The 20599-nt window shown below is 50.4% G+C and overlaps 3 protein-coding genes across 7 annotated transcripts in view; 2 read left to right on the top strand and 1 right to left on the bottom strand.

The window, feature by feature from the left end:
• Nucleotides 1-1820: 1820 nt before the first annotated feature.
• On the top strand, nt 1821-8263 carry NUP62CL (nucleoporin 62 C-terminal like). The gene is made up of 12 exons (XM_027663163.1): nt 1821-2218; nt 2963-3351; nt 3779-3889; nt 4331-4459; nt 4638-4742; nt 5123-5231; nt 5385-5529; nt 5912-5961; nt 6090-6224; nt 6903-7014; nt 7703-7769; nt 8042-8263. The coding sequence occupies exons 1-12, from the start codon at nt 1938-1940 to the stop codon at nt 8131-8133; spliced, it is 1725 nt and encodes a 574-aa protein (XP_027518964.1). The 5' UTR covers nt 1821-1937; the 3' UTR covers nt 8134-8263.
• Nucleotides 8264-9128: 865 nt separating this feature from the next.
• RBM41 (RNA binding motif protein 41) lies at nt 9129-17200 on the bottom strand. Of its 3 annotated transcripts, none has more exons than XM_027663170.1 (7): nt 16933-17200; nt 14806-14922; nt 14502-14694; nt 12194-12398; nt 10498-10874; nt 9801-9948; nt 9129-9551 (listed from the first exon to the last, which is right to left on the bottom strand). In XM_027663170.1, the coding sequence occupies exons 1-7, from the start codon at nt 16935-16937 to the stop codon at nt 9394-9396; spliced, it is 1203 nt and encodes a 400-aa protein (XP_027518971.1). In that variant the 5' UTR covers nt 16938-17200; the 3' UTR covers nt 9129-9393. The 3 variants fall into 3 exon arrangements, with proteins under 3 accessions (XP_027518971.1, XP_027518970.1, XP_027518969.1); XM_027663169.1 differs by lacking the exon at nt 16933-17200 and adding an exon at nt 15860-15951; XM_027663168.1 differs by lacking the exon at nt 16933-17200 and having other exon boundaries at nt 14806-15005.
• Nucleotides 16009-20599, top strand: part of PIH1D3 (PIH1 domain containing 3) — a 10162-nt gene continuing 5571 nt past the window's right edge. The window contains exons 1-3 of one of the 3 annotated variants that reach the window (XM_027663189.1): nt 16009-16265; nt 18020-18127; nt 19790-19886. In XM_027663189.1, coding sequence (XP_027518990.1) covers nt 18035-18127; nt 19790-19886 — 190 coding nt within the window. In that variant the 5' untranslated portion in view covers nt 16009-16265; nt 18020-18034. Of the gene's footprint in view, nt 16266-17307; nt 17584-18019; nt 18128-19789; nt 19887-20599 lie in introns of those variants that run through there. The other 2 variants (XM_027663188.1, XM_027663190.1) reach the window with 2 other exon arrangements.

Here is a 20599-nt window from a genome sequence, read left to right as displayed (position 1 = left end):
GTGCCCCATTGATTCATGTGCATCCAGCTGGAGCAGCAAGTCTCAGACAAGTTCAGGTTTGGCTGGGAGTTCATTATCCCTCCAGAGACAGTTTTCCAGCACAGAGCTCTGGGGGTCCCAGGGCCCATCACCGGTGTTGAAGACAGAGGCAAAGAAGGCATTAAACATCTCTGCTTTACTATGCCCCCATAAGTGAGGTGACCGACCTTGTCAAGTATGGACCAATGTTATCTCTGGTCACCCTTTTGCTGTCAACATGTTTTAAAAAGCCCTTTTTGCTGTCCTTTACTGGCCAGCTTAAATGCTAACTGAGCTTTGTCCACAGGAATTTTCTCCTTACAATGATGAACAGCACCTCTCTGGTCTTCCTGTGCCCCCTGTCCTTGCTTCCAATGTCCACACACTTTCCTTTTCCACCAAAGTTCTAGAAAAAGATTCCTGCTTATCCAAGGTGGCCTTCCTTGACTTCTGACACTTTGGAATTGCCTGCTCTATGGTCTGAAGAGGTGGCTCTTAAAAAGTGACCAGCATTCATGGACCCCAGTACCTTCAACAGCAGATTCCTTGGGGACCTTACAAACTAGTTGGCATGTTGGGCCTTCTGTTCCCCTCAGAAGAGTCCTCTGTAATAATAACCTGTCTTTTTTTCTCAGTGGAGGCTGCTTTGGTGTAAGGTGCAGGCCAACTTGATCTTGGTGACACCTCCAGCATAGAAATGCCATGTAACCCCTGCGTGCCAGCACAGACCACTCGTAACAGCTGCTTCCGAGGGAAGGAACTGCCACAGTCAGGACGTATATGGAAACAGTCTACAGGAAAAGTTCCCTCTGGGCATCACTGTACATTTGCAGTGATGTTCTGAAGCATGAGGTAAAAATCCAGCATAGATAGGTTTAAAACAGAAATGTAACTGTTACTTTTCTGGCAGCCACAAGTATTGCACAGGTGTTTTCACTGAACTGCCCAACATATTCTTGGGTTTCCACCCTCAGACAATATTGCAAACTTGAGAAATGATCTTTAAATAGAGGCAGTCCTGTATTAGCTCCCTCCTCTGTTGAAGAGTGCCTTTATTATCTAGTTTCTAGGCTGTAAAAACTTATTTATCAGCCTTCAGAGCCAACTGATTTCCTCTCGAGTTTATGATAAAGGCTATCTTATCTATCTTTGTGAAATGCTGAGCTTCAACACAGAACCACAATCCAGCTGCATGAACCCGTTGCACCCTGGAATTTGTTGGTTGGAGAAAAGAATTTCCCTTCGGTAACATCCAGATAATTGTTCTTGGTCCCAGCTCTACCTGTTCTTTCTTTCTGCTTGGCATTTGAGCCACAATTTTCAGTAAGGAAGTAAAGCTTCTTTATTCTCCAACAGGTCAGGAGCCCTCAACAAGAAACTGTATTTTATTAACAGTTTTGTTATTGGACTGTAATTCATCGAGCACATTTAACTTACACCCATCCAACCCTCCAGGAAAGCTCTTAATTAAAACGGCCAGATTCCTCGAGATTCAAAGGCTGTTATTTTAAAGGCATCAGAGGGGGGAAAAAAAAAAAAAAAAAAAAGAGGTCAGGAAGCGAGCAAAGCAAGCGAAGCATGTTCTTAATTTAAATGCCCTGCTTTAAGGATTCCTGCCCAGACAGCAACGAGCCCCCTCACGCGCGTCCCCGTCCCCACAGCAACGCCCCGCCCCCCCCGCCGCCCCAAGAGCCAATCACAGCCGCGGAATCATGAGTGGCGGCAGGACGGACCAATGACCGATGAGGGAGGGAAAAGGCGCGGGGGCGGGCGGGGGCGCGCCGGGCGCGGTGACGCCATCGCGGCGCGCGGCGGGAGCGCGCTCGGAGTGCGCGGGTCGCTCTTTCCCTGTTTCCTTCTTTCCGTCTTTCCCTCGTTCCCTCGTTCCCTCGTTCCCTCTCTCCCTCTCCCGCCGCGCCATGAGCCAGTTCAACTTCGGGGCGGCCGCGCCGGGAGGCGCCTTCAGCCTGGGCGCGCCCAAAGCGGCCGCCGCCGCCACCACGACCACGAGCGGCTTCTCCTTCTCCGCCCCCGCCGCCTCGGGCGGATTCAGCTTCGGCACCGCGGCCTCGGCGGCGGGAGGCGGCCAGCCCGCCGGGCTCTTCTCCTTCAACAGGCCGGTCTCCACCACGCAGCCCGGCTTCAGCTTCGGCGCGGCCCCCGCCGCCACCGCCCCCGCCGCCACCGCGTTCCCGCTGGGGTGAGACCGGGGGGCCGCGACGGGGGTGTCCTGCTCGGGGCTTCGGGAGGGCCTGGAGAGGGGTTCCGGAGGGAGCGAGCCCCTGGCTCTGGTGCCCGGGAGTTCCCAGCGCCATGTAGGGTGTTATTGGGAAGGTGCTCGGCTGATGTCTCCGGGTGGGCGCTGGGGATGAGCTGCTCCACGCTTCCCTCTGTGACTGGGGTAGAGACGCCCGGACAGAGATATGATAAAGCTTTGCCCGCAAGTATAAAAAGTCCTGTCCTTTCTGACCCAAATCTGGAGCGCCCAGAATGATTCCTGGGCCAGTTGGGAGCGTTTTGTCCTTAGGAAAGGCTGTGAGCTCTGGAGTGGCTCTTCAGAACTGCTGCTGTCGAAGGAGCAGTGGGAAAGGGAGCTCAGATGGGGACGAGCAGTAAAAGTGAGCAGAAAAAACCCAGCCTTGTACAGAGGGAGTGACTGAGAGGTGTGAGGAGGAGCAACTTCTCTTTCACTGCCATAAATGTTCTGTAGTGTTTGGGTGGGTGGAGGTAGTGAAGGGAGAGTCAGTCTAAAGAGCCCTAAGGAAGGATGGCAGGTGACAGGAGTTTGATACAGTCTCCTGTCAGAGTCGGAACACAAACCTGGCCAGGTGTGAATCTCTCTGTAAGGTGGTTTCTGCTGTCAGCAAATGGTCTGTGTACTCGACTGAGTACTCGACTGGATGTGTGTCTCAAGCAGGTTGGCTTCTTTTCTTTCCCTCTCTAGGGCAAACACACCAAAAGTAAACTTTGGGAGCAGCACTGCAACTCAGGCTCCTGGAATCACAGGGGGCTTTGCATTCGGTGGCTCTGTGGCAACCAGCACTCCCTCCAGTCAAGCAGCAGCAGCCCCGTCTGGCTTTGCCTTTGGCACTGCTGGCACCAGCAGCACCAGCACGGCTCAGACTGGGACGACGGGAGGGTTCACCTTCTCCAGTGGCACCACGACCCAGGCGGGAACAGCCGGGTTTAACATCGGCACCGCGGCCCCACAGGCCACGTCCGCAGGGCTGACCTTTGGCACGAGCCCTGCAGCTGCTGCCACCACCACGGCCCCCCTGGGAGCTGCCACCTCGGCAGCTGCCACCCCCTTCAGCCTCGGGGGGCAGCCCACAGGTGGGTGAGCACTGGGCTGGGGGCGGCAGCTGGGGAGGGAGAGGAGGTTCTGCAGCCTCCGGAATGGAGCAGGGGCTGGAGTCAGTGCTGTGTCTGACAGGCCTGTCCAGGGTCTGCAGGGGTGGGCAACAATGGCTCTTTAGCCTTTGGGTTTGGAGAGTGAGGCTGAATAATTCTGGCAGTGTGTGTAGAAGTGCCAACTGCCTGGGAAACACTTTTTAAATGTGTTTTGGGTGATTTGCTGGTGCAGAGGGAAAGGGCTGGGAGTAGAAGGGAGCAGGTACTGCAGGATGAGTCTGGCTGACAGTGCCAGACCATGGTTCACCTCCCTGAGGGCAGGAACCTACCCCCTCCTGCAGAGTCTGCCCAAAGCTCAGTGTCCTGTAGGAAAAAGTTCATCTTTTCCTTTTGCTTTTACTTGTTCCAGGTCTAACCTTTGGGTCATTGACTTCAACAGCAGCCACAAGTGCACCCACAGCAACACTGACCACAAGTACCACCCAGGCACCCACCCTGTCCTTTGGAACCAAGCTGGGAGGTAGGAGGATGTTTTGGGAAATATTTCCTTAAGAGTTTGTGAGTCTGCTGTCCTTCTGGGGATATTCTTCTAGGCTGGAGTCTGGGAAGGGGCTGTAGAAGCATTTGTTGCTGTGGGTTTGCTGTGGCAGTGGAGATCCATGACAGCTCACAGAGCCACTGGATGTGGTGTCCTGTGTTTTTGATTGCATCCCACATGCCACATTCTGCTCTGTACTTGTGGGAGCATAGTGGAAGGGAGCCACAGGCATAAGGGGTTCCCTGGGAAAGAGCAGAGAGTGTTGAGGCAGAATAAGAGGAAAAACCGGTAAAATCCTGACATCCCTAAGAACAAACTGGTGCAGCCGGGCAGTTTGTGTCGCCTTCTCAGCAGGAGGGTCCTGCAGTGGGTGGGAGCTCCGTGTGCTCTCCTTGTCCAAGATGGAGCTTTTTCTCTTTGCAGTAACATCCACAGCTGCTACAACAGCCTCCACCAGCACCACCTCTGCACTGGCTCCGACGGGGCCCACGTTGTTCGCGTCCGTCGCGAGTTCTTCGGCCGCGACGTCGTCCACCACCACGGGCCTCTCACGTGAGTCACTCCAGACAGCCTTTATCCAGGTTTTATTTACTGGAGGAATAAATGAGCAGCAGGGCTGGTGGTACCTGTGGGCAGTGGAGCTCTGCTGCTGCTGCTGCTGCTGGGGTGAGAGGCGTGAGCAGGCAGGGCAGAGCTTTTCCAACCTCTTAATGTTGTTTTCTGTTTACAGTTGGTGCCACTTCCACTGGTTCCACTGGGACTGCCGGTCTGGGGACGCTTGGGTTTGGATTAAAAGTTCCTGGAACAACAGCTGCCACAACAAGCACTGCCACTGGTAGGAATGAGATGCTGAAAGTAGCTGAAAAGAAGAAAGAGTAGCAGCACAGCCGTTCTGACTTGTAAAGTCCTCCAGTAACTGAAAAGAACATAGTCTTTCTTTCTTTGATCCTCCTATTCCATCTTGTTTTGGGAACATAGAAGTCTCATCTCCTGCAAAGGTGCAGGAGTGTAACTGGATGTGCTGGTAGTTATTGGGTCTGGTAGTAGAGCATGAGAAGATTGAGAGGGGTGTGGGCAAGTGATGTTCTCATTCCCTTTGTGACAGATGTGGAGTTTGCTTTTTTTTTTTCCAGAGGGGCCTATTGGAGCTGCTGCAGTTTGTTACCTACCAGATGCGTCCTCTTCTGTTGCTTGACTTGAATCTCTTCTTCCCAGGTACTACTTCTGCTTCTGGCTTTCCTTTGAATCTGAAGCCATTAACTACAACTGGTGCCATTGGAGCTGTGACCTCCACAGCTGCCACAACCACGACCACCACGACCAGGTGAGTGTTTTGTTACCACTGTTTCCTGACTGGGGCAAGAGCTGCTGCAGTGCTGATGGAGGGATGTGATGGAGGAAGGGGAGAGGAGTGCTTGTCATGCTTCTCTTCTCTTTTCTGACCTTGTGTTCTGTCCTGCCCCTCACTCCCTCTCAGTACACCTCCAGTGATGACTTATGCCCAGCTGGAGAGTTTGATAAACAAGTGGAGCCTGGAACTGGAAGACCAAGAGAAACACTTTCTCCATCAAGCAACACAAGTGAATGCCTGGGATCGGATGCTGATAGAGAATGGAGAGAAGGTGAGGACATGTCCAGTGTAACCTGATTTTGCTTGCTCAGATCCTCTAAGGCCTTCAGTGTTACAGATGCAACAAACCAGTGCTTGGCACTTTCAACTTGTGAAAAAAATAGATGTGAACTCTGTCTAGGTGTTTTTCACAAATCTCTGTGTGTTCTATTCTTGATGCACTGGAGCTTGAGAATCTGTTCTGTGACTTTGCTCTATGATGACAAGTTCTTTTAGGGAAGCATTCCAAGCTGAACCTCCCTTAGGCCATCTTTGGTCTGTAAATCTGTACGTAACTGTCTCTTGTGTAGTGCTGCTTTCTCACTCCCACTCCTCCTCTTTGGGGAGTTGTCTTTTGAGTTTACAAGGTTTAATGAAGTGTCTTCTATTTCCAGATTACTTCATTACACAGAGAAGTAGAGAAGGTGAAGGTTGATCAGAAGAGGTAAGAAACTATGAACACCTGAGATGGTTTTGGTGGTTTGTTTTTTTTTGTCATGCCTGGTTGTATGACAGCTCTAGAATGTTTATAACCTGGAAGGGTTTATTAAAATTGGCATTTCCTCTTTTTAGACTGGATCAGGAACTCGACTTCATTCTGTCACAGCAGAAGGAGCTTGAGGACTTGTTGACTCCTCTAGAGGAGTCTGTGAAGGAGCAGAGTGGGACCATCTACTTGCAGCACGCGGATGAAGAGCGGGAGAGGACGTAAGGCAGAAACCTGCTTGGGATGTGTGTGAGCAGACTCCTGGGGTCATGACCAGTCAGCAGAAAGTGGAGTTGGGATGCAGGCCAATATTGAACCTTCAATGGCTGCTCTCAGATATTTAACCCTGTTTTGTGCATGGCAACTTAGATTTTACTCATTAGAAATGGGAATTGTGAGTGGAAGCCCTTGAGTCAGCATGAAAAGCTCTTTGGATGTTGGTCTAATCAGCTGTCTGGAAAGGGCTTACTAATTTTTGCATGATTTCTGAAAATTAATGATTTTTTAGTGATAAAAGTGATGAGAGCAGAACACACTAGGTGTGGCACTGGCATCCTCATAAGCCTTAAGCAATGCCTCGTAGCAGAGTAGTTAAAGGCAGTGTTTGGTTCAGGAGAGAATGAACCTTGAAGAGTGCAGGCTTATTGCTTCCTTCAGTTCTGACAAAGCCTTCCAGGAAGCCCTTCACACTGTGTATTGCTTGTCTGTCTCCATGTATCTGTTGAGAGTGTTTTAGGAGTCTCTTCAGGCGTGTGGTGGAGCCTCTCAGGGCGCTGCTCCTATGTCTTGGCTGAAAGACATGGAGGCTTAATTGTGATTGCCCATAGTTGGTGTGACTGGGAGCAGGTTTTCAAAGGTCACTTCAAATGTTCTGATCTTGGTTGCCTTGTGTTCTGCAGCTACAAACTGGCTGAAAACATCGATGCTCAGTTGAAGCGCATGGCACAAGACCTGAAGGACATCACTGAGCACTTGAACACATCGAGAGGCCCAGCAGACACGAGTGACCCGGTAAATGCAAGCTTTTTTTTTTAACTTTGGCAAAGGACCTTTAATTACCCTGCACTTCTGTTAACAGTTTTCAAAGCATCTCATTCTGGTATGAGCTCTGGTGGTTTGCTTGTTGATTAATTTCTTCCTAAACTGTGCTTTGTTTCAGAGGCATTTCACATTGATCAGGCTCCACCACTTGCATCTGTCCTGTGGCAAATCTAAATTTTGTTCAGAATGGCCCCCATAGATGTTGATACATTTTCCTTATACCATTTTTGTATCCTCACGAAAACAAGATCTGAATAACCAGCTCTTTCGGATATGTATTAAATTAATCTTGATACTTCTTATGGCTTTACTGAGAAGCTTATTTTTCAGTAAAAATTTCCCTTCAGTATTGTAGACTGAGTTTTCCACATTTATTTTTAATTTTGCCACCAGAAGCTTAAGGTGATGAATGTTCTGATGGTTCCTAGGTATAAATTAGAATAAGCCACAGACATATAATCTAAATTAGTAAACAGAAGGAAAGCAGCAGAGTTGCTGCCCAGATTTCCCTGGGAAAGTGGCTGCTCAGTTAGGGAAGCTGAACAGTGAAAAACTTGGCTGCAGCCTGTTCCAAAGGAGGGGACAGGCAGGCTCTCTCTTACTCCTCTTAGTGTTAATGTAGTGTAACAACTGACTTGCACCTTCTCTTTCTGCTCAGCTTCAGCAGATATGTAAAATTCTGAATGCACACATGGATTCCCTGCAGTGGATTGACCAGAACTCAGGTGAGTGTCATCTTGCAGCCTTTTGGGAATGTAAATGGAAAGCAGGTAGCATGTGTGGGAGTCACTGAATTGCTGAAGATCCCTGAGGAATCTTTTCCTCCTCACCTTCAATGTCAGTGTCCCTTCTGTGCTTGAGTTCCCCTGATGTGCCTGACTGGGGGCCTCTGCTGAGAAGCCCTGCTTGAATGTTTTTCTTTCCCCTTCTGCGGGCCCAAGTGTGCAGGGTCGTGTTCTGGAGTGACTGTGAGATTAATCCCTTGTTTCTCCCCCAGCTGTGCTGCAGAGGAAGGTGGAGGAGGTGACCAAGGTTTGCGAGAGCCGCCGCAAGGAGCAGGAGCGCAGTTTTCGCATCACCTTTGACTGAAGGACTCCCAAGTTCAACGGGTTAACATAAAAGCCTCCCCAGAAAACAGAGCTGTTTGGGAACTGAGGTCTGAAATGATGACCTGCCTTTGCTTCTTTTTCTTGCAATAAAATGTGTTGTTTGTTCCAAAGCCAGTCTTTGTGGTGTTGGAGGGGAGTTCACTGACCTCAGCCTGAGGAACTGTGTGAAGTTTGTGCAGGAAGTGTGGCCCTTTGTCCTTCAGCACTGCCTGCAGACTGGTGGGATACACAAATGCTGCCTGGGAGGGCTCTGGGCAGGCTGTGCCTCCCTAGTTGAGCTCTCCAGTGCTTAAATGTAACTTGAATATGTTTAATTGTGACTTAATAAACTTTTTCTTGGGTCTTTAAGAGATGGTTGGATGAAGAGCCATCGTCAGAGGAGCTGCACCAGTCTGAAAGACTGCAGTCCCTGACATGGCACGCTGGATTTGGTTTTTAAATTAAGTATCCTTCCACTTCTGAAAGTGAGCCTTGTTTTCTGTGCTTTAGGCAAGAGCAAACTGTGTTCCCTCACCCACCATCCCCCAGAGCTGGGATGTTGCTCTCCCCTGAACACTTGCATGCTGTGGGAAGCCTGTGCTTCCCACACAGGTGCTTTTCACAAAAAAGCAGTAAAGCAGGGCAGCAGATAAACCACAGTGTCTGCCATTAATGCTACCCCACAGAGCAGCCATCCTCCATGCCACAGGGCTTCAGGGGCATCCACAGTGAGGAGCCAAGGTGTATTTCCCATCATAAGCACCCATGTAATTACACACCTGTGCAGCCACAGCACCTGGAAGAAAAGGGACAGACTTTTTTTTTTTTGTCCTGTAGCAACACCATGAGACAGGGCAGCAGCCACCCCAGTCAGGTACTGCAGCTCAAAGCACAGAGGTCAGGACTGAGCTGTGGACACAGTCCTGCATCAGCAGAGTGCAGTACACTTGGAGAAGAACACTTGTGGAGCACAAATGTGAATAAGCACACACTGTGGAAATACCATAATAAGTGCATTTATTTACACAGCCTCCTCTCTCCCTCCCTGCCTCAAAAGGCTGAGAAGGCAAACACACCTGTGGAACAGGAGGAAAAAGCCAGTCCACCCCAACAGTGTAAAGGCAGTGCCCATCTCTCTCCCTTCCCCACCCTGAGATTAACAGACCTGCACATTAACTCCCAACAGTCCTTCGCTGTCCCAGGTACAACCAAGGAGTTCCCATGGCTCACTGAGCTCCACAAGGCTCCTGGTTATCCACCCTCAGGTGGCAGGGGGGTTCTCTGCAGCAGAGGAACTGGGGATGGCAGTGTCAGCCTCTGGCAAATGCTTCTTGCTTTTCCCAAATTCAATCACCAGTGGCTTCCCCTGCAGGTTGTACCCGTTCAGCAGCTGCAGGGCACTCTGGGCAGACTCAGTATCTGCAATGAGAGAACACGGTGGGCACAGGTCACCCAGCACGTGCTGGCACAGCATCACTTCTGCTCTGATAAATCCTCCTCCAATCCAGGGAAAAGACTATGATGTGACAGAAAGAGGAGGGAGCGAATTCCCCTCCTTCTCCTTGGAGAGCAGGCTGGGCAGCAGCCCAGTGCCCTGCAGAGAGATGTGGCGCCTTTGGGGGTCAGAGAAGAACTGAGAGGCACAAGGGAAGCAACACAGCAACTCACCAGGGAAGGTGATGAAGGCCTGATCCCTCATCCGCCCGCTGAGGAGGCGGAACTGGATCAGGGGGCTGTCCTCCTTCTGGAACCGGGCAAACAAGGACACCAGGTCCTTCATCCTCACCCGAGGGCCCAGGTTCTTCAAATACAGCACCTGATCCAGGGACACAGAGGGTCATCCCTTGCCATGCAAAGACACCTTTCAGCCTGTTCCCAAGTCCATTCAGATCAAGGGTGTGAACTAGTTCAGCCCCTCTGCCACCCCAGAGCCCTCACACTCGGGTGCTAATGACGATGTTTGGAAGATGGGTGGGTGCACAGAGAAAGGCAGCTCTGAACTCAAGGCATCCCCGTGCTTACCTGCACCAAGTGCTGATAGTTTCAGTTACTTTTAAAATGCAGCAAGCTTCAGCTGTCAGTTAAGCACAGCTGGTCTCAGCCAGGTCCAAAAACAGAGCACACATCTTAGCTGGTGACTCGCTGGGGCCAGGAAGGCTGGGCTCAGAAGCACAACTCTCTGCCAGGCCTGTCACCTCCCAGTACAGCCCAAGGTCCCCTTCCCTCCCAGAGTGCAGGCTTCTCTCCCTTGGTCTGGAGGATCAGCCAAGCAACCTCCAGGCAACAGCAGAGGAGCCTTCTCCTGCTCACACAGCTTCAGGGCGTGCTAGTGAGCCAGAACAAATCCTGGTCCATCTCAGCTTACCTTGCTGGGCTCCCCTGGATGGTAGGATGAGAACCTGGGTATCTTCCGGAGTTCTTCCTCTGAGAGGCGGTTCTTGAGGATCTCCTCTTCTGGGACAAACTCTACAGGCTCCTTGATAATCACTGGCCCTGGAGAGGACTGGTGGGGCTTTGTTGCAGGAATGCTGGGACTTGCTGCCTGTTCTGCTTGCTCTTCCTGGTCTGAAGGTGACGAGTCCTCGGTCACAGGCCCCTGCAGGGCCGGGGAAGGGCACAAGCAGGGGTCACCCTTAGCAGGCTGGACTTTTTCAGGGCACTTCTTGCTCAGCAGCTCTTGGTAAACACTCTCCAGATGAACCATGGGGTCCTTTTCATCTGTTGCCTTCTTCTGAGTGTCATCTAATTCATAACAGAGAAACATGGTAACGTGACCACCAAGAACCTGGGAAACACAGAGACTGCAGGAAGAGACACGGAGAGGAGAAACCCTGTCTCAGCACAGCCTCTGAGCACCTGTCAACCAGGCCCTGCAGGTTGTTTAAAACAAGAAGAGCGGCCCCAGCAGCCAGCAAGTGCTGGTCTCTCAGCTCAGGATGAACCTGCAGAGAGCAGCAGCTCCACCAGTGCTACATGCAGAGCTCATTTCTTCCAGAGGTGTCCTCACCAGCTTATCTGCAGACACATTTCAGCACATTCCAGTGACTCCTTCAATACACCTTCCTCCTCCTGCATGCATGGCCAGGATGTGCCATGCTGTCTTTCTACACCTCTACATGCAATAGAAACTTTTTGCTTCCAGGGACATCAGATTAAGCTCCTGGGTGTAAAGAAGGTCCATGGCATGGACTGATCAGTGATCTCTTATGATTCATTTAATGGAAATGAGGACAAAGGTGAGAAGGGCATCTCCCAGCCCACAAGCCTCAACCTTGCTGCCTCTTGGTTTTGCTAAATGCCACTACACTGACACCCAAGGAGGGAACAGGGGTCAGAGGATGCTGGGTCAGATGGACATTACAGCTTGAGCAGCTTCAACACTTATCAAAGGGATGTTTTGGGAGCTACGGGTAGAGATGTTCCCCCTCACCTACTACTGAACAGTTACATACAAAAATCAGCGTGGGCTTGAGCTTCATGCCCATGTGTTCTCCAGCTAAAGCAGCCTGGAGCAGCTTTTGCCATCTCTGCACAACACTTAACTCTTTTTTCTAGAAAATTCACATTAAGCCACAGGTTTAGGGACACCACCACTAGGGCAGGAAGTGCTGTCATCCCATGGACACAGGACATGGAATCCACAACTGGATCCAATTCCACTTCAGAGAGGAGCCTTTAACAAGTCATTCCTACTCTCACCTGCTCTGTGCCTTTGCTTCCTTCCCCCCCAAGTTAGACTGCAGTTTTCAGATCTTTATGCTTTACCAAAGCACAACTCCAGCCTCTCTTCCACACCCCGAGCTGGGCTCTGCAGTATGTGCAGCACATCCATGAGACCCATGCTCCCCAAAAAGATGGATTTTACAAGGCTCTATATTAAACCCTTTGGAGAACCAACTCTCCCTCTGCTCCTGTAAGAGAGGAAAATATCCCCTCCCACACAGGACCAAAACAGAACCACATCTTCAGGGACAGAAGGCCAGACAGAGACGTGTTGGACTCCCACACAGCCTGGCTCTCCGTGCTGGAGCCGAGGCAGGAAGAGCCCTGAGCCCCCAAACCTTCGTGGTAGAGCGCCCGGAGGAAGGAGTGGCGGTCTGTTCCCTGGAAAAGGGCATTCTCAATCTCCATCTCCCTCCGGCTCAGCTGCTTGCTGCCAGCAAACCTCTGTGGCAGAGCCAGGATGCGCTGACGCTCTTCCATTTTCTCTTGGATGGCATGGAGTCGGTCCTGCGTGGCCTCTGGGGCCGCCCCCAGCCCAGAGCCCTGCAAGACAAGCACAGCTTTGCTCAGGAACTGGCCTCCTTCACATTCCCCAGCCCTGCAGTGGGTGCAACCAGGAACCACCCCCAGAGAGCAGGGCACCAACAGGGCCTGTTACTGCAACCACTCAGAAAGCTCAGCTCTTGAGAGCAATGGAGAAACAGCCCCTTCCTCCTGACCTTTCTGTGCTGCTTCCCTTTCCCTGGCCTGTCTCCCTCTGTCCCTGCAGTCCTTGCCTCTGACAGCTACAGCCATTTTCCAGGGCCACCTTCAGTAACTGCACAAACCCCTTTGGTGATTCTTTCCCCATTCCTACAGCACTGCCCAGCTCAAGTTTCCACCAAGCTTTTTATTCTAAGACCTTTTATTCTACGACCTCCTCACTGAGAGAAGATTATTTGCTGGAAAGTGGACCCCAAGCTGTCATTTGGCACCCGAGGGTAGATTTATGGTGAAGATTAAGCCCTGACCAGCATCACTCGAGCCAGCTTGCAGGAACCACACAGTGAGTGCAGCACAGACCTCACCTGGCTGCACATGAGCATCCCTGGAGAACTAAATCTCACTCCACGGGGCCAGGCCAAAAGCACAGCTGCTGAAAGAGCATTTCTGTTCCTCCATTCACCTCGATCAGAATCCAGGGAACACGCTTTTATGGGATGGATTTTCTTTTCTCAAATTCAGTTTGAGAATTACTGTGGCAGATCCTTCTGCCTCAGGCAAGAAACCAGGCTTTCCCCCTGCACTGAGCACAACCTAACAAAGACTTTCCCATGGTACCTCTGCCCCACATCTGCATGGCTTCCATTCACCATTTCACAGCTTCCCTGAGGCACAAAAGCCTGTTTACATGGAAAAGCAATTCCTGGAAATCATTTGTAGTACTTTGTTTTCAAAAAAGCTGCCACTTAGCAGCTGAAAATAACAGAAATCTGCACTCAGTACTTTGCCAAGAGCTCCCCGGGCAATCTGAAGTTCTCTCTGTCTCAGCTGACATTCCTCATCATTCTTGGTGGAATCTTTCATTCAGGGCCTCCATGTACAGAGCTGCACATCACTACCTGACTTGGGCTTTCTCTCTCTCACAATATTCTTCTTCTCTCATAAGTGGTAGAAGACATACTCTGTCACAGTAGTGTTTTCCATGCTAATCTTTATTTCTAACCATCCCAGAATTGATTGCATAGTAAATGTAACAACTGGTATTGCTGACAATAATTTTCATTCTTAAACTAACACCACCCCTCTCTAAACCAAGCTTTAATCAGGCCCCAGGAGGGCTGGGTTTCATTTAAACACCAAAGCAAACAATGACTTCAGCTGAAGGGAGGCTGATTACCACAGACACCTTTCTCCTGCACACAGCTATCCCTCAGGAAGAGGAGACAGAGGGAATCCAAGGGTCAGCCCAAGTCCTGGTTTGCACCTTCTAGTTTACCAAACTGAGAGCAGCACACTCCAGTGCACCTGACACAGGACAACCCCAAAAGCCCCTCATCTCAGGAACGTGAAGAGAAAAGGGTGAAGGTGGGGGAAGGGGACAAACCTGCTTTGGCACTGCTCTGCTGCAAACAGCACCCAGAGAGGAGCCTGGCCCTGCCATCACACGCTGGGTTTGAAAGCCCTGCACTGCTATTTTCCAAGGGCTGTTCCAAGGCCCTTGAAGCACCTAAGGAGAACACACAAAATCCTCCCTACTGACAGCCATTCCAAGCCAGTCATTGGATCCAGGGATGTATCAGGATACTGAAAGGAGGAGGTTGAGGCGCTTCAAAATGTTTCCTCCTTTTTCTCTTCCAGCCTCTAAGTCCTGCTTACACAGGTATAAGCAGGTGAAATTATTTGCTTGAGATTATCAAAGCAGAAGCAGGAATATAGTCAGGTCCTGCTGTGTTCCAAAGGACCCACTCCTCACTCCACTGTGGCTTTTAACACAGACCACGCCAGCAAAGAAAACAGGCCAGAAGAAATGTGGGATCATGCTGGATACAAGCAGCAACCATTCTTCACCAGAGGGCTTACAAAGGACTAGAATTTTCTACCTGGATGCTGCAGGGTTAGAGAAAGGGATCTGACCACACTCACACTAGAGCAGAGCATGCCCACCTTCCTTGCTGAAGTCCGGTTCTTCCAGAGCAGAATCTCCGAGTCCGAGAGCCCCAGCTCCCGGAGAGAGGAAGTTTCTTTGTTGCTCTCCTCCAGGGCCTGGAACTGTGACAAGGTCAAAGCCCCCGCAGCCTCCTCCCCAAAAGGCTTGTAAAAAGCTGCAGGGGCAAAGCATCTTCGCTTCGACTTGCACCTGTGACCCAAAGCAACACAAGGGCACAAACAGCTCAGCACTGACAAACTGGGGGGACAGGAAGGGGCTGGACTCCCTCCCCAGCCACACCCGGAGCAGACCAGGACTTACTGCTCGATGGAGACAGTGGTATCAAGCTGCTGCTGAAGGAGGGTCTTCAGCTGCCTCTCCCCTTCTGTCTCCAAGTCTTCCAGGAGAAGCTCATCGCTGGACAGGCTGCTGTTGACCCTGGGGCACACAAGCCCAGCACAGAGGTGGTCAGTAAGGCACCGAGGAAAACACTGCTCAAAGCACATCTCCCCTACAACCTCTGTACCTCTTTGGCTGTTTTAATGGCAATTAAAGCACAACACAGAGCCAAAACTACTCGACCAAAGCTCCCACTAATGTTACTTGAAAAGCCAACAGACCGGGGACTACTCTGAGAACATTAAAGTACCCCGGGGACTCTTAAGGTGTTTTTATTTTGGTAGAGGTTTATTATTATTATTATTATTATTATTATTATTATTATTATTATTTCGGTAGAGGCTTTTATTATTATTATTATTATAGGTTTATTGTTATTATTATTAATATTATTATTGTTGTTTCAGTAGAGCTTTATTATTATTGTTGTTGTTGTTGTTGTTATTGTTGTTGTTGTTATTTGGGGGTTTCTTGTCTTCTTCTTTTAGATCACATGCAATAATTTTTATTGCCGGACAACTGCTTTGCATCACTCCCCAAAACAGGCACTGTCAGTTTGAAAAGGAGCCGCGAAAGAAAGAAAAACCGCGAGGGCGGAGGGAAGCTCTGAATTCCAGCAGCGCTCCATGGAAAGCTCAAGCTCCCTTTTCCCTTCCCACCGCATCCTCCGCCTTGTCCCGCGGTCAGACCCGGCTCTGACAGCGGGGCCGTGCATGGGTTCAGCCTTCCCGAGCCAGGCTCAGCCCCCCTGTGCCGGGCTCAGCCGAGCCAGGCTCAGCCCCCCTGTGCCGGGCTCAGCCGAGCTGGGCTCAGCCCCCCGGAGCCGGGGCAGCTCCGGGCGCGGGGGCCGCCCCGCAAAGGCGGCTGTCGGTGACCCCCCGGCGGAGGGGCCGAGGGGAGACGGGCAGTTTGGGACCCCGGAGGGGCAGTTTGGGCCCCCGGAGGTGCAGCCTGGGACCCCGGGTACCCCCCTCACCTGCGCATGGCCCCGGCGATCCCCGCGATCCCGCCGATCCCGGGACTCCAAGCCCCGGCAGCGCCCGCGGCCGCGCGCGGAGCGCCGGGAGCCGCGGCCCGGAAGGAATAGAGGAGAACTCTGTTTCTGGGAGAAACAGGGACTCTGCCCCGGCACGGCCGAACAAAGGAGCGCTGTAACCTCAGAGGAGAAGTCAGGTTGGGGGGTGTAACGCGGACAAGCGGGGTGCAGACTGAGCGCTGTGTGACCCAGAGGGGATAAAGAACAAACGTGACGGGTTTGGGCGGTGGACGCTGTGACTCTGTGCCTGCTCCAGAACGGAGGTCAAGACGACGAAGAAGACCCGGAAGGACCCAAAAAAAAAGGGACTTCGAATAAGGGTGTGGCTGTGTAAACTAAACTGATGACTGTGTGCTAGGTAAGCGAGAATATCTAATGGACATGTGAACGCTATGTGTAATAAAAAGCCCTATCCACCTGTCATCTGGCACCTTCGATTAGAGGAGTTATCCTCCGAACCTCCAGCGTGCTGAATAAAGAATGCCCTCTTCAACACCTACGAAGTGGTGTTTAGAAGTTTGTTTCTGCCGGGTTTCGGTGTCAGGAGCGGCCGGGAGAGCCACGCACCCGTTTAACCCCTGCTGCTGCCGGTAACTGCGGTGAGCAGTGCCTTCCCCTCCTTCAGGGACACTGCTAGACAAGGCAGGTGTGGTGCAGCAGAGGAAAGTAAATATAACATTTCCACCCCTTTGGTACTTCGCAGAACAGCTCGAAGTGCAAAGAATTTAGCATCAGGGCTAAATACATGATCGTTCACCTCCCTCGATTAGTAAAAATAGTTTGGAATGTGCATTACAGTCACACTCGTGGTCCCTCTGGGTGGTATCCCTTCCCTCCACTGTGTGACCGCAGGACACAGGTGGTGTCATCCGCAGAGTGGCTGAGGGTGCCCTCAATGCCACTGTCCCTGTCACCAACACAGCTGATAAACAGTGCCAGTCCCAACCCTGAGGACAGCACTCATCACTGCTCCCCACTGGGGCATCAAGCCCCTGAACACAGCTCTCCAGTCCCTCATCCACCGAGGGGTCCATCCATCACATCCACGTCTCAACAGTTCAGAGACAAGGATGTCACCCAGGACGGTGTCAAATGCCTGGCGCAAGTCCAGGTAGATGACAGCAGTTGCCCCTCCCTCACCCACGCTGACTGGCTATCAAGGTGAAAGGCAGCAGGCATGGCCAATACACAAACTCCGGGCACACCGCGGGGGTCTCGGTGCCTCTGGAGAAGGTGAACCCTCCCGGGCGGACACGGCGGCGCCCCGCCCCTGCCCGCTCTCGGCGGCCATTGGTCAGTCTCGCTGCCACTCAACGCTCCCGCTCCTCCGATTGGCTCGCCGGGCGGCGCGGGGCGGGGCGTTGCTATGGGGACGGGGACGCGCGTGAGGGGCCCGGGGCTGAGGGGCCGTGGCCGCCCGGCAGCGGGGCCGCGGGGACGGCGGGTCTTCCTCGGGGCTGCGGGTCTTCCTCGGGGCTGCGGGGCCGCTCGCCCTCCGCCGGCACTACAGCTGGGTCGGTCCGAAGCCTGGCGGTTGGGCAGAGATCCTGCGAGGAGTTTTGCCGGGTTACATGTGACGCGGTGTCTGCTGTAAGGGCTGAGCTGTGCTGGCAACCAGAGCCAGCGGAGCAAAAGAGTCCGTGCTGTGGGCGCGGACAGGAGAGGTTGGTTGTTCTTTCCTCGGGTTCGCTGAACCCGAAGGAACGGCACGAAGCTGAGTCAGGGCAGGGTCAGGTTGGATCTCAGGGAAAGGTTCTTCCCCCAGAGGGTGGTTGGCACTGCCCAGGCTCCCCAGGGCAGTGGGCACAGCCCCGAGGCTGCCAGAGCTCCAGGAGGGTTTGGACAACGCTCCCAGGGCCATGGTGGGAGTCTTGGGGTGTCCTGTGCAAGGCCAGGACTCGGGCTCGATGATCCTCATGGGTCCCTTCCAACTCAACCTATTCTATGATTCCGTGTTCCATTTTACATGTTTTGTCATCACACCTACAACAGTGTGGCTAAAGTTATCCCTGCAGGACACACAGATGAGAAAATGTGCTTTACAGACTGTACAAAACACACCTGGTTTTCTCTTCATCTGTCACTTGTTTTTTCCTGCATAGGTGAGCAGTGGGTATGGATATGGACAGTGTTTCTTCAGGCTCTTCCCTGCAGTGCCTTGCCAAATTACTACGTGATGCTCAAAAAGAGGAGGAGGAGGAGGATGTGGTGAGAATAAGAATTCATAAGAATTGCTGCTTCTTTTACATACTGTACCATAGCCTAACCTTGTTAACCGAGGAAAAGCAAATCTCTCCTTCCCCAGAGTGTGTAAAAAGAGAATGAAAACTCTAGAAGGTTTTGGACTGACTGGAACAGCTGGAAGACACTTTTAGAGTAACAAGCTCTTGAGGGAGAGAATAAGGAAGATGCCCCAGGAAAGCAAGGACAGATTGTGAGCACAAAATAAGAGGGAGGTTTAATTTTTCAGCCTGAAGGAAATGAGAACACCTAGCTGAAAGAGCTTGAGAAACTTTAGACTTCCCCCTACTTTTCCCTGAAGCCTACTGGAGATGAAGGCAATTACAGCTAAATACTTCATATGATGGGAAAAAAGTTGCTGCTCAACTTCTGACTAAAATATCCGGAGGCAACTGAGTGTACTAATTGTGTTTGTCAGGCATTGGAGAACTGCAGAGAAAATTGATCACTGAAGTGCAATAGATGTTTTGGTGGTTGTAGAATAGTGAAAGGTGAATAATCATTCTAAGATGAATAATCTGAATGGATAATGAAAGAAATATCTCTCCACTCTTCTGTAGCAATTTATCTCAGGACAAGATGAGGATCACAGCTTTTGGAAAAACTGCACTGTTCCTGCAGCAATGCCTGTGTGCTGGGGAGAGATATTCCCAGGAGCCCCACAGGTGGCAGTGATGTGAAAGGCCTCTGTGAGGGCTCAAAACTTTGCCAAGTTTCTTGGAATTTTGAACAAATCATGTTATGACATGGATGACAAAAATGGCAAATGCCTCAGTGTTCTTCCAAATCATTCCTCAACAAAGAGACAGCTGGCTGACCCAGCAGTTGTGCCCCTGGGCACAACTTGGAAATGGGACTAATATTTGGGATAAAGGGGGTGTATGTCCCTTGAAATTTCCTTTCAGTAGGGTATAGATGTTGTCCTTCACACTCCAACTACCCTCCAGCTGTTTGGTGCCTGCCTTTTAAAACTACCATTATTGCTGTACATCTCTGCAGTAAACATCCTGATTCTAAAAGAATTTGTTTACATCTTATTAATAAAATGAATGGCACTTCAGAGACAGAAATGGAAAATTGCCACGAGGGATGTCAATTAAGTCTGAGTCAATCTGGGTAAATTGAAATCTTTATTTTGATTTAATTTAATGCTCTGTGCATATGAGGCACTTTTATCGAACCAAGGAATCTTCATATATAGAGAAATGCCTCACATTGGCCTATTAGCACTAAATTGATTCATAATTAGAGGAAAATATTGTTACCTTATATGATCTCTACTGTCAAAAGGAATCCAAATACTGTGATGGGGTTTTCATGTAGAACCCTTGGTTTCCTGTAATATTTTCATGGCAGGCAAAGCATGAAGATGTTGGCAGAATGCCATGGAAACTAAAACTCAAAAAGCACATCTGTCTGTATTACTGGGCTTCTGGAGTCCTGCTTAAGCCCAGTGTGTCAAGGTCACTTTCTGCTGTGTGAGAGTGAAGAAAAAAATATTCAGTGGTTCAGTCATGAAACTCTGGGATAATGTTTTGTGGATTCTAGCAGGGATTTGTTTGACCTCAAATACAGACAGCATTTTATATTTACTGACATTATGGTTGTAACTGAGCTTGGGTCCATCAGAATTGGTTGATCCATTTGCCTTTTTTGCAGTCACGCTGCAGTTCTGTTGGTGCCATGACTCCTGGGAGTATTGGGCCAGTAAAGAAACAGACCACTGGTAAGGAGGAGTGTTTGTGTGTTTTAGCATTCAGTCCTGTGTCAGCAGACTTAAACAGCTGTAGTAAGTTACCACTGAAGGGTTTGCTTCAGTAAAAGAGTGGTCATCGACCTTTGAGATGGACTTTGCATCACATTGTTACAGTTACTCTGTATAATTATTCTTTTCCTGAAAGCTTAACTGTAAAATATGCAAAGAGAAGCAGAAAGGGTTCTAAAAACCTCCAAGTTTTAAATTAACCAGCTTACTAGAAAAAATACTTTTCCATGCAGGACAGGCATAAATCATACTATTCTGCCCATAAACTTTCTTCAGCACTTTAATTAATGAGAAAAACTGGATTTCTGTGTGAGGAGAAGGTCCTCTTGTGAATCTCTGCTCACTGAAAAAATCTTATGTCAGGGGGCTTGGGGGAAATTAGTATTTTGTCCTTTTACACTTTATCCATTTTGAAGCATTTGATGTTTTGTGCCTGAAAGGAGGATTTCTTGGACCTAGAGGTTCTGTAAAGATTTAGGTGAAAGGAAAACATCCTCCCTCTGCAAATTCTCATTCATAAGATACTGAGGTAAAGGAGACTGTAATTACCTAGAATGCTTTTAATGCAAAGATTTACCCAGAAATATTTTTTCCTAGGCTTTAGAAATGGCTTTTCTTTTCTTTTCTTTTCTTTTCTTTTCTTTTCTTTTCTTTTCTTTTCTTTTCTTTTCTTT

The sequence above is a fragment of the Corapipo altera genome, unplaced genomic scaffold (assembly GCF_003945725.1).
Source record: "Corapipo altera isolate COAL_440 unplaced genomic scaffold, ASM394572v1 107b, whole genome shotgun sequence".
NCBI classification, from domain to species: domain Eukaryota; kingdom Metazoa; phylum Chordata; class Aves; order Passeriformes; family Pipridae; genus Corapipo; species Corapipo altera.
This window is presented reverse-complemented; position numbering and strand designations above follow the sequence as displayed.